A 12607-nucleotide genomic window follows, 5' to 3' on the forward strand; every position below is an offset into this window, starting at 1 on the left:
TGTTAATTTGTGTAAACCAAAAAATATGTAAGCAATGACACTTTCATGGTATAAGTTACTGATGGGAATTACGTAATATTTCAAAATGAAACGATTCTGTAATGACACTGTGCATAAATCAAAAGATAAAATGTAAGGATAAACTTTCCGGAAGCACAGAGCACCACAAACACAACAACAGATTCATGCATCTCAAAGTGGGCCCACAGCAAAACGAACAAATATTGTAGACGGGTTGCTTCTAAAATCCAAAACACATAAGCAGGAAAAACAACGGTAGGCCACCGCCTTAGGACGACTGGTGGTCAAAATTATGGTGGGCATGATAACATACCCTTGTTAAAAAGAGAGAGGTAGCAAATGCAAGAGAGTATTAATGCAAGGAAAATGGATGAGATGGGGCGATGGGCGTAATGGGGGTAGTGAGGAGAAAGAGGAAAGAAACGCTAACAACAAACAAATCAACATACACAAGACAAAGTACGAGACGCTGACAGACAGCTCTAAGACGTACAGACGTAGAGAAGGTAAAATAGAACTAAAATTAGATTAGAAGGTGAAAATTGAATTGCGCTAATAGAAGGTAAACATGATAGTTAGTTCAATGCCTAAGAAAATTATCCTACACTATATGCAGTGTCAGCTAAAGTATTTTTGGCCATTGATCATAATTTGTCATAGGATGAAATATTCTAACGAAATCTAACGAACTAATATGAAGGCTATGCATATGAAAGACGTCAACAGAATTGCGTATCAACTAACCAATGGAATCTTATCTGCTTGCTGGCACCCCCTGTGTTAACTGCTATGTATTAAAACAAGATACAGATATGGATCCAATTCGTTAACATGTTATAATCCACTCTCAATTCTATCTGTCAAGAAATATATATACCTCCACATATTTTGCTGCTTTCATTGACAATTCGGACATCAAGTCCCTTTGAGCATAAACATGTCCAATCGCCTTCAGTGTTTTCACAGCCAAGCGCCTCAAGACAGGGATTTTTATTAACAGTACACTCATCAATATCTGGAAACAAAACTATGGCTACGTTGTTATACCGTCTCGTAGCAGAGCATACCGCTTACAATTACAAGTCAACAAAGACAGTTCCACCATTGGCGAACATATTACCAATCATTGCAAGCAGTAGCGTACTTATTTGAAGTATCTATAACTTTCCTCCACCTCTCCTTGAAATTTAGAAGCCTTCAATGCGAAGAACCTACAGCGTTTGCTTACTGAAGGTCAATATTTGAAATGTACGGAGATACAACAACGCTGTTGAAGTATAAAATTTCATATTCAGCAAAAAAAAAATATAAATAAATAAAATAAAAAGATGAAAAAAAGATTGAGGGAAACCAATATTCGAAACTGTTTGTTTCCATCTCTTAATACTTTTGTGGACAGGGAAGTCATAACTCAAAACGTGCATTTACAATTTAAAAATAAATTGCGACTATTATGATGAACTGTGTTTCAATTTACAAACCTATGCAAGCTGAATGTCCGGCTTCAGAAACAATCGTGTATCCTGGATCACACTGACATAAAAAGCTTCCTTCAGTATTGATACATTCTCCTTTCACACAAGAGCTTTCGTCATGGCATTCATTTATGTCTGAAATAATACAAAAGTTTGAATCATCAATAAGAGAAAGAATTGTGAATCAGATATCAAGTTTCATTTTCAATAGGGAACACCAAAAATATTATCTTTAATTAACTCCTCCGCGTATCTAGCTGCATTCAAAATGTCATATATTTACGAATACTGGTAAATGCATTCCAATATGATTCGAGAAATTCAGAAACTAGGTTACTTACCTTCACATGTTCTTATATTTGATGAAATATTTTTAGGTTTGAATCCTTCGCTGCAGTTACATTGCCATGCACCAGGTATGTCGTAACAAGTAGACGAATTTTTTGGTCCAGTACAGGTAAACTGATCTGGTTTCTCACACTCATTTATGTCTGAAACAATTATATCTGAGTCTCTAAAATTTCTTCAGACCGGAGTATCTAACTCTTCTTAATCAGTCAAAAGGTTCCACGTAAAGAAGACGAAAGATAAATATAACATTTCTTCAGACGAAAGAATCTAATTCCTTTACATCAGTCACAAGTTCCCAGGTAAAGAAGATGAAAAATTAATAAAATCTTTCTTCAGACGAGCGTATCTAATTCTTTTAAATCACCCAAAATGTTCCACGTAAAGAAGACGAAAGATAAATATAACATTTCTTCAGACGAGAGTATCTAATTCTTTTAAATCAGCCGAAAGGTTCCACGTAAAGAAGACGAAAGATAAATATAATATTTCTTCAGACGAGAGTATCTAATTCTTTTAAATCACCCAAAAGGTTCCACGTAAAGAAGATGTAAGATTAATATAACATTTTCTCCAGACGAGCGTATCTAATTCTTTTTTATCATGCAACTACTATGCAAAGTGCCTGATAACACTTGCCTGATATTTTTTTTTGTTATCAGGTCATTGACTTGATATCAAAATTTAGCTCCTCCCATATTGACGGACTAGTTTTTACATCAGTTTCCTTCCAGATTGAATTTTATTACAGAGTCCAGTCTCGATGTTGCACAAATGTTTTTCTAAATAGATTCTGTAATCTCAACAAATTTCCTCGAATATGGTTGTCTCTAATTTTATCACACAGACAATAGCACTGAATGACGTCATTGTGAAACTTTTATTATGACATCACAATGTTTACATGGATCGATTCTTGGAAAGGTTTACAATACACTTGACAACGTATGATATACTTATTCTTGATTTATGCCTAATTTAAGGCATGCACCTATTTGCAAAAGTATTTGTGTTAATTATTATTCTTGGATCAGTGTAAATTTAGTGATTTAAAAAACTTTAAAGTATCTCAGAGACTCTGACAGAAGTCTGGAACTGGAAGTGAAATTTTCAGCGCTTTTGACATGTAGTTGTCTGAGTCAAATGTTTCATACTATGGAAATAAAGCATGTTCTGGTTTATTGAAGAGGATGATTTTTGATTTTTTATGCAGGTAAGAGTGTATTTCATTGTTACTTTTTTACAAGAATATCAGAAAGTTAAAAAACATTGTCAGAGTTGAATTCAATATGGCTGCCGTATTGTTTCGTTCAGATGTTTCAGGGGCGGATGAATTTTCAAATCCGTAAAATATAAATTTAATTTTTTACTTCAGTAGACATTTTTTTTACTAAATAAGAGACGAAGACATATGTTGTTCTAAGCAGTCTGTGTGAGTTTCATGATAAATAGAATAACAGTCTACTGTCTTTTGATATCAATGTTATCAGGTCTCGGCTGATATGGGCGGAAGGGGTTCGGTTCCCTCACCCCTTCCAGCCCATATCAAGCTCGACCTGATAACATTGATATCAAAAGACAGTAGCCTGTTATTCTCTATAAATCAGTCGAAAGGTTCAAAGTAAAGAAGACGAAAGATAAATATAACATTTCTTCAGACGAGAGTATCTAATTCTTTTAAATCACCCAAAAGGTTCCACGTAAAGAAGATGTAAGATTAATATAACATCTCTCCAGACGAGCGTATCTAATTCTTTTAAATCAGTCGAAAGGTTCAAAGTAAAGAAGACGAAAGATAGATATAACATTTCTTCAGACGAGAGTATCTAATACTTTTCAATCAGTCGAAAGGTTCCACTTAAAGCAGACAAAAGATAAATATAACATTTATTTAGACGTGATATCTATGTTTTTAAATCAGTCAAAAAACTCCACGTAAAGAAGACGACAGATCTTGTCAGTTTTACTTTATGGAGACACATACTCCTAAAACTCACAAACAAAATATTTACATTCAGCAGATATTACAAAATTTGTTAAACGATTCGTTGCAATTGCTTACTTTGGCATTCTATCTGCTCATTGTTCATGAAAACTGCTTCATATCCAGTTGGACAGTCACATGTCCAGTTTCCATGAGTATTACGACAGGTCCCTCCATTTGAGCAATTATGCAAATTGGTCAAACATTCATTGACATCTAAAATACAAGCACATGATATCTGCAATTTTGTTGATCACACATTTGTTAAATGACTTATTCTGTATCATTGTCATTACTTATTTAGAAATTTAGACATTTTGTAACCATTAAGAACTAATCATAGGAGTTTCAGCTACATTCTGTAGCCTCCACTCTATATCCTTCCTAAATAGACTGTTATGGAAAAGAAAGAAGGTTGGTCCTGCCATCAGCCATATCTTATTGAAAGTAAATTCTATCCTTTTGCTAGAAAAGTTTTAAAATTAAATTTATATAAATATCCGTCAAAATTTTACAATTCCTGGTAAACACACGAAATCAAACAAAAATCGTTTCTCGCCAGATAAAACAAATAAGCGACGTTATGTCATATATGTGCCGTAAAAGGGATTTGTGTGAAATCATCGTGCTTATCAGCCAGCTGATGGTAATTGTTATGTTTTTGTATAGTACTTGTTTTGCGTACCTAGTTTTCCCAGATTGTTAAAAATTCCATATGCAATACATGTTAGGTACAGTGAAGATGTATATTGTTTTTTGAAAAGCGAAGTCTTGCAATTAACAATGATATAAATCTGGGATTACCTTTAATTCCAAATAATATAATTTACCTTTACAACTATATATGAAGTCACGTTTGATTGATTCAGCACGAAATCCAAGCGGACATGAGCAGGTCCATCCTCCTGCATTGTCGACACAGGTTCCGTCGTTGCAAATGTATGTCTCATTTTTCTCGCATTCGTTTATATCTAACAAATATTTTACACAAAATTAAAATATTATTGCAGCAGACATTAGTTAATGGCTGTATCATTCTTTCTATCATCATTTTCTATATACGCTCGGAGAGCTGGCTTACGGAAGGTCGATGGTTCTATTCAGGTGCCCGCCCGTGATGTAATAATGCATGGAGGCGCACCTGGTGTCGTCCTCTACTATCAAATGTGGAGAGTCGCCATATGACATATATTTGTGTCGGTGCGACGTTACACCCAACAAAACAAACAAACAAACAAACAAACAGTTTGGCATATGCAGACTATATGTACAAAGTATAGTAACAAAAATCAAAGTCCAGTAACTTTTTTTTCTGAAAGAACCTAACATACACCATGCACAACTGCTGCTGTTACTGATCCCTTGTGTGAAGTTTCATTAAATTTTGTGCATGGGTTCAGGAGATTAGGTACGCACAAGATTGCATATGCAGTCTCTATGTATATAGTAAAGTAACAAAAACCAAAGTCCCGTAACTCTGCAATTTATTTTTCTGAAAAAACCTAGCATGCTCCATGCACAACTACTGTTGGTACTGATTACTTGTGTGAAGTTTCATTAAACTGTGTCAAGGGAATGAGGAGAGATGGTGCGCACAAGATTGTGTCTATGTATATAGTATAGTAACAAAAAAAAAAAACAAAGTCCGTAACTCTGCATTTTTTTCTGAAAGAACCTAACATGATCCATGCACAATTACTGTTGTTACTGATTACTTGTATAAACTGTGTCAATTGGATGAGGAAAGATGGTGCGTACAAGATTGTGTCTACGGACAGACGGACAGACTGAAACCAGTATACCACCCTTACAACTTCGCTGTTCGGGGGGTACAAACATTGACTTTTGTTTTATTTATGTCTTAAAATTCCATATGCAATCATCAAATCTGCCGAAAGCACATTTTGCATATATTTGACTAAAATATCATACGATGTAGCAAATACAAAATGGTATTCAAACAAATTGTAAATTTTAATTAGATTCAAAATTTTAATTTACTCACAAGATAAAATTCCAATCCTTTATAAGAAAATAAATGTCATTCTATAATTAAAAATATTTTTTGTGAAATTTGTCTAATGACTCTCATTGTCAATTCTGCCGTTAGTTAAGAAAAGTACAGACCGCCCACAACTCATTCGTTTGAAAAACTTACTTTGGCATACTATGTTGAAGTGGTCCTTGAATATTGCTTCATATCCAGTTGAACAGTTACATGTCCAGTTTCCCTGAGTATTCTGACAGTGCTCTCCAGAAGTGCAGTTATATAAACCGGTCGAACATTCATTTACATCTAAACATAAATACATGCAGTTATTTTGTTTAAAAAAGAATTCACCCCATTATCAAGTACTAGCAAATGACATCTTATAACATAGAGCTATCATTTCCAATTCTCAATTACGGTCTTTGCTATGTCTGTTGTAACATTTGAAAGTATTCTAAATCTCTAATAGATTCTCTGAAAGTTCTGGCAGTTTATAATTTGATATACTTTTGTTTTATTATAATATTATAATTTGTTTGATATCATGGATATTTTACATCATGTTGTTTACAGGAATTTCCCATTTACCGAAAGGGGAGATTAATCAATATGTTTTATAAAGGTTTGTGTCTGTTCCTGACATCACTGCTTCAAGCCGTTTGTGGTCTTTAAAAATAGTTCAATGTTAGTAGTTATATATTTTAAACGGTGGGTGACAGATAACTTTAAATGGGGGAAATGAATGATTTATAATTGTGTATGACAGCCTTTGTAACATGACCATACAAAGTAAGTGTTCAATAATGTCCATAGGCATGTTAATTCTTTTTCAGTGACTACTTGCTTTACTTTGTCTATAAATTTTGTTCACACATTTGTTTCACAGACTAATGTACAGTTTTACTTCTTTCTACGATTGTGACCATCCTTTTGGATCTCTATCTGTTGTGTTTTGTTTTTTTGTTTTGAGTCTTGTGTTTGTTTCTTCTTCAGCTTTCTCTCAGTATTTTGGATAGTACGTTGGCTTAGAATTTATTATCTTAATTAATTTCCTTTGCACCATATTTACGATTGATAACACAAACCTATGCCTATTATATTTAGTATTCACCTTTACAATGAAATGGATCCGCTGTTTCCTCGTAACCTGTCTTACAACTGCAACTGTAACTTCCATTTCCAACTATACAGTCTGTTGACTGCAAATCACACTTCGTTTTTCCTTCGATATCGCACAGATTATATTCGGTGTCTGTAAAAAAAAACAGGTGTGGAAAATGGTAACAGACAAAATATGCATAATATCCTGCAGTAATTTTAATGCCTTATTTTGCATCAATTTAAATATTTGAATTTCATCGTCTTGGACTCAGTGTCGTTTTTTGAATTTTTTTTTTTTTTGTTTTTTTTTTTTTTTGGATCGTAAACTACATTTAGCTTACAAGAGCATTTATGGTTAACTTTTATATAATATAATGCGACTTTGGAATATGATTATGTAAAAGTGAGATTAGGTACACCATAAACTGGTTGAAACTCCCCAGTGGTCGTTTTTACCACCGTCTTTCCAAACGCGTCGCATTATTGTGTTTCTTTATCTGTTTGTATTTTTTTGTCTTGTGTGAGCGCTGTCTTGGTCCGTGAGCGTGTTTGTCTGATTGTATTGGTCTTATGCGCGTCCATATGCTGTGTTTGCGCTTTGAGTAGGCTTGTCTTTTGCTACTTTCACAGATTTTCCTCGAAGTCAGTCGTAGGTCTAATTCTAAGTAAGTAAAACCTGCTTTAGTGGTCGCTTCTATTAAGTGGCCTACATGTTTTAAGCAACCAGTGTCACGTTTTCTAAAATGGTCATTCATTCTATAAATTAAAACATGTTTCACTGTACTGGGGATATGAGGGTTGTTGCGCATTTCATAACCTCTCATAAAAAGATTCAGTTCAACTGAGTCTGCTATCATTTTGCATTCTGCATTCTCTGCTTCCAAAGGATCTAATTCTAGGTTTTAAAATAATTTTCGATATTTCTTTTAACCCATACTTATGTACAAAATGTTCTGGCATTGGTATAAAATGAAAGGTTTGATATTTGACTGCATTTTAAGGTAGTCGTTTGTATGCTGTTACCTAAATATTGAATCATATTCTATTTTGCTTATTGCAAAATATTTGTAATATAGTCTTTTATTATGATAATATTTATCACAGACTTGTATTTCATCTGTCATCTATCTAAGGCGTGCATATATAACTGACTGTTTATATGCGCATTTTTGTTAGTAATTTAAAGTAATATGGGGCCACATAAAAGAAATGAAACACATGGTTATCACTCCCGGGGTTTCAATTTTGTCCAAGTATGAGAATCTATAAAAGGTTTAGACATTTATCGTACCATAGAACCCAAGGTAACTGGAGTGGTAGATTGACGTTCTATCCATATCGATCATAGAAATTAACTTATTCACGGCTTTTATATGACTTATTAAATCAGTAAATTCATATAAGAATGATGTCATAAATAAACGGTTATTTTGTTTTGAATTCCACTGCTATCTGACATTGTGTAAATTATATTATAAATGAATTGTTCAAGATTCGATCAATCCATAATTACATAGTAAAGAAGAATAGCAGTAGTGAGACTGCAGAAATGAATAAAATGATTTTCATCGATATTTTATTCGGAATATATGGACTTTGCCTCATAGATGAAAAAATCAATTATGTTGTCTGTTTTGAAAAAATATGAGCATCAGAATTATTATTAACCAATATTAAAATATGTTACCATTATGAACATCAGAAAACTGTATAGAAATAAAATCTCCTCCAGAATGATGCGTTTTCGAATTGTTGAAGATTATATGTTGCGTTTCTGCAATATTTTCAGATGTCACCGCTTCTCCAATGTGAATTATGTATGAAACATTTAACACATTACGTGCGGGTCTGCAAAATACATAATGAATAACATTAATATAAGAAAAGGATTAAAGTTGTAAGCTGAAAAGTTCATTTCGTTTTTTTTTTTAAATTTACGTAAGTAAAAATGAAAACTGAAAAAAAAGTTATAAATGAATTCGTCCCTAAATTCGTTCCGGTGTATTATTTTTCTTATCATTGCACTATAGAGGTGTATTTTTTAAATCCTGAAATAGCATTACATTTGTAGATATATTTTGCTTAGATACATTTATGACAAAAACTCACATATTCTTTACTCTCAATACTTCTAGGGACTTGAATATATTTGACACTGGTAGGCTTTTATTATATGGTAATCTGAGCGTAGCATTCGACTGAGCAAAATCCTTTGAAATCTGAAATAAAAAGGCACGTAGAGCGTCAATGAATATGTCACTTCTTTTGTCTATTATTTATTCAAATCAGATAGATTGACAGATAAACGACAAGATTAAGGGTCTTAAGTTTTAAATATAATGTTCATCGTACTATAAAGACCCAGCCAAATAAAATATTTTTTTTAGCGTATTGCTGCCTGATAGTCTATTGCAGTTGAAGGTATAACGTAAATAAGACTATCAGAGGATATTCCAAACGAGATTTAAAGCTGCAATAGTTTAAGATATAAGATTTCTTGCATTATGCACTTCTTCGGTCACCTTTCTTTATATCAGTTTCTTTCTATTGAATTCTGCAGTTGCAAAATTATTATCGATGAAACACCAAGTCCAAAATTGACATGATTTGAAGAACGAAACAGAATTATTATTCTTGTGCACTGCATTATCATTTTTTTCGTACGTGATAATTCAGTCAAGTTCAAAAGGGAACTAATTTGAAAATCATCCACTTTTGGTTTTGGTGGATTGAGCTTTCCTTCCATATCATCTATCTTTACTAACAGTTTCAATAAATGTTTCCGTAGCCCTATCAGAGAGATGACAAACAAAAATCCATTCAACAAAGAGAGGAAATTTTAAAGGTAAATATTGTTATGGTTTTATACTCTGCACTCTCGCACTATTTCTTGTGCCATTGTGTAAAAGTTTGACAAAACTCATTTGATGGTGTTTTGTTTATTCTAAAAATAAACGTGACATGAGCTGACTAAACGGAGATTATTGAAATGGCATTCAACGTTGAGTTATTGTTTTATATACTACAAAGTTACTTCACTTCATATTAATACATTTAAATAATTTAAAACTTCCGGTAATCTTAAAACTTCAGAACTTTGAATTTTTTTTTTGCCTGGACAAATAAGATTAATGAAGGGAGATTATTCTAAAGTAAAGCAATGTAGAGAAATGGTAATGGAAATGGTAATCTGTTTGTTACTGTTTGAAATATAAACAAAATCCCTCTAACAGTTTTGGATGTATTCTCCAGACAAAAATTTATGAGTAACTGTTACAAAAGGATATACTTAAAAACGTTTTGGTATCTTGTACACTGCACGTTCCCTTAATAGTCTGTGCCGAAGTGTCCGAAAATAAGAGTTTTTAATTGTTTTGTTGCTATATTTTACAAAGTTGTGTTTTTTTTTAAAAGTTTAAACACCCAACCTCTCAAAATCCATTTGTAACATTTATTATCATTATTATTTTGGAGGCAATCTTGATTTCAAATTGACCGCCCCAACTTACGCTATTTTCCATTATCTTACCAATTAATTTTTTCTAAAATGTACTGTATGCACTTAGTATGTTACATGAATGCTAGAGTGTATGAAACAAGTTAAAAGAGAACATTTAATTATATCTTGTGCTTTTAGAGTGGAGTAGTTTGTGCTTAAAGGGAGATAATTCGGTTGTAATGTTATAAATCTATTGTAATTTGCTACATCTTTAGAATACAGATTTGACATGAACAAAATACATTTTTTTTATACAAAATATGTCTAAATCAACCTAAATGTATGCCTTTTTAGTTAATCTTTACAATTTTAAGCATAGCGATAACATGATAAATACAAAGTAAAGGCAGATAAAAAGCAAAAATGTGTATTTGCTTCTTGTCATCCTATATTATTGAAATTATTCAATTATCGGCAAAGCGCTTGTATTTATTACATTAAATAAGTCAAGGTAAACTTTGTGTGTTATTATCAGTATTTATCTGTTTGGTTTGATAAAAAGGAGGATAATTACAAAATGTGAGCACTATATCGAGATATTTTAGAATGAACATTCACACTGTACCATTTTTCTCCATTTTGGAGCTGCAGTTATGATATACAATGCTTTATTATAAAACTTTTAACTTGAATTAAATGAATAGGAAATACCGGGAAGTAATTTTAAGATAAATTGTTGTTATAATTATCAAATGTTCATTTTGTGGTGTTATACTTTTACTTAATGGCGGCTGTCTCAGAGCAATGCATAACTGAGCCTTTCTTTGCCATTCAAAGTTGGAGATTGACTTTTAAATCACTTTTCCATAATTTATTTGGGGTTGAAATCCTTTAAGTGACGTAAAATTCTTTCAGTTATGCTAGCAATGCAGCTATTTACCGAAAATTATTGGTTCTACCCGGGCATCTGCTCATGCCTATAATGACGGGCGCCTGGGCCTTCCTTTACCATTCAGAGGTGAAAAATTGCCATATTCCTAAATTGTTTTGGTAGGACATAAACCCTAAAATTAAACAAAACGTCATGGCCTATTTGTTGAAGACACTCTTATGTTGTACATGATTATATATGTTTAAAGTTTTGCATCACATTGACACACAGTGCAGGATAACCTTGGCAACTTTCTATTTGTAATTGCTGAGGAAGACTCATGTGCCCTTCTTGGCATTATTTCGGGCATATGTTGGCACCTGGTTGAACCGCTGTCCTTCCGCAAGTAGGCTGGATGACTCACATGCTGACCAAAGAAGGGCTCAAACCCTCAGAAACTATGGTCAAGTGATTTGATACAGACATCCTTCACAACTTGGCTACAGAGGTACCTAATGCTAGCTTTACTAGATGAGCAGTTAGATTGTAAAAAGTAAACATTACTGGATAGAACATCAACATTTCTGTGCAATGTGATGTGTTATTCAATGAGCGAATTACAATTTGTTTTAAATAAGGTTCTACATAAGTATAGAAAGACATTTCCCTTGCTTTTCTTGCAGTAGTGGTTTCCAGCTTTAAATATATGTAGTAAATTATTTACATATAATTGGGTATTCGATTTGTATGCCAGTAACATCCGTTTAAATTGTAGGAAAAGTTCAACATTCACTGGAGCAAGATGAATGAAATATGATTGCAAAAGATGACCAATGGCGTTGAATTTGGGAAAATAAAATGAAGTACCAATAATGTAAAACTCCCTGATGGTCAGATTTATACATATCAGCATGTGTAGTAAAACTTTTCCTAATCTCAGGAATTGCATACAATATTAAAGATACCTTTTAGATGTGGTTGCTTACCATTTCTTGATATCACAAGTGGTCAAGGAAGTGAAGGCACTTCAGTTTTGTTCTGTGACATTTTCTTTTGTATATTCAACTCATGTACTCATGTAAAACTAATTGGAAGGTACTTAGGTTATAGGTCACAACCAGTTAAATAGTTTTCCCTATATATTCTATATAAAACTGATATTTTTTAAAGAGCTACCAAACAGAGCTAGACCCATTTCAGAGAACAAATCCTTAACACATTTTAAAGAGTTATGATAAAACTGATATAAAATGAAGAGAAAAGTAGGGGTCATGTATCTTCTAAGAGAGATTTCTCTGGTCACATTTGCTTACTGTAAACTGGCATCAAAATCACACTGCTGTGACCTGGAAGTACTACTCATACTACAATTGAGATT

At 32.9% G+C, this 12607-nt stretch overlaps 1 protein-coding gene across 1 annotated transcript in view; it reads right to left on the reverse strand.

Moving 5' to 3' along the window:
- The window catches only part of LOC123543482 (fibrillin-1-like), a 77740-nt gene that overhangs the window by 12031 nt on the left and 53102 nt on the right, over positions 1-12607 (reverse strand). Inside the window, exons 21-29 of the mRNA XM_053532100.1 lie at positions 9029-9138; positions 8607-8767; positions 6930-7070; positions 5987-6124; positions 4659-4799; positions 3907-4044; positions 1838-1987; positions 1503-1631; positions 899-1036 (exon numbers count right to left, since the gene is read on the reverse strand). Of these exons, the coding sequence (XP_053388075.1) occupies positions 899-1036; positions 1503-1631; positions 1838-1987; positions 3907-4044; positions 4659-4799; positions 5987-6124; positions 6930-7070; positions 8607-8767; positions 9029-9138 (1246 nt within the window). The remainder of the gene's footprint in view (positions 1-898; positions 1037-1502; positions 1632-1837; positions 1988-3906; positions 4045-4658; positions 4800-5986; positions 6125-6929; positions 7071-8606; positions 8768-9028; positions 9139-12607) is intronic.

Source organism: Mercenaria mercenaria, chromosome 19 (genome assembly GCF_021730395.1).
Source record: "Mercenaria mercenaria strain notata chromosome 19, MADL_Memer_1, whole genome shotgun sequence".
Lineage (NCBI taxonomy): Eukaryota > Metazoa > Mollusca > Bivalvia > Venerida > Veneridae > Mercenaria > Mercenaria mercenaria.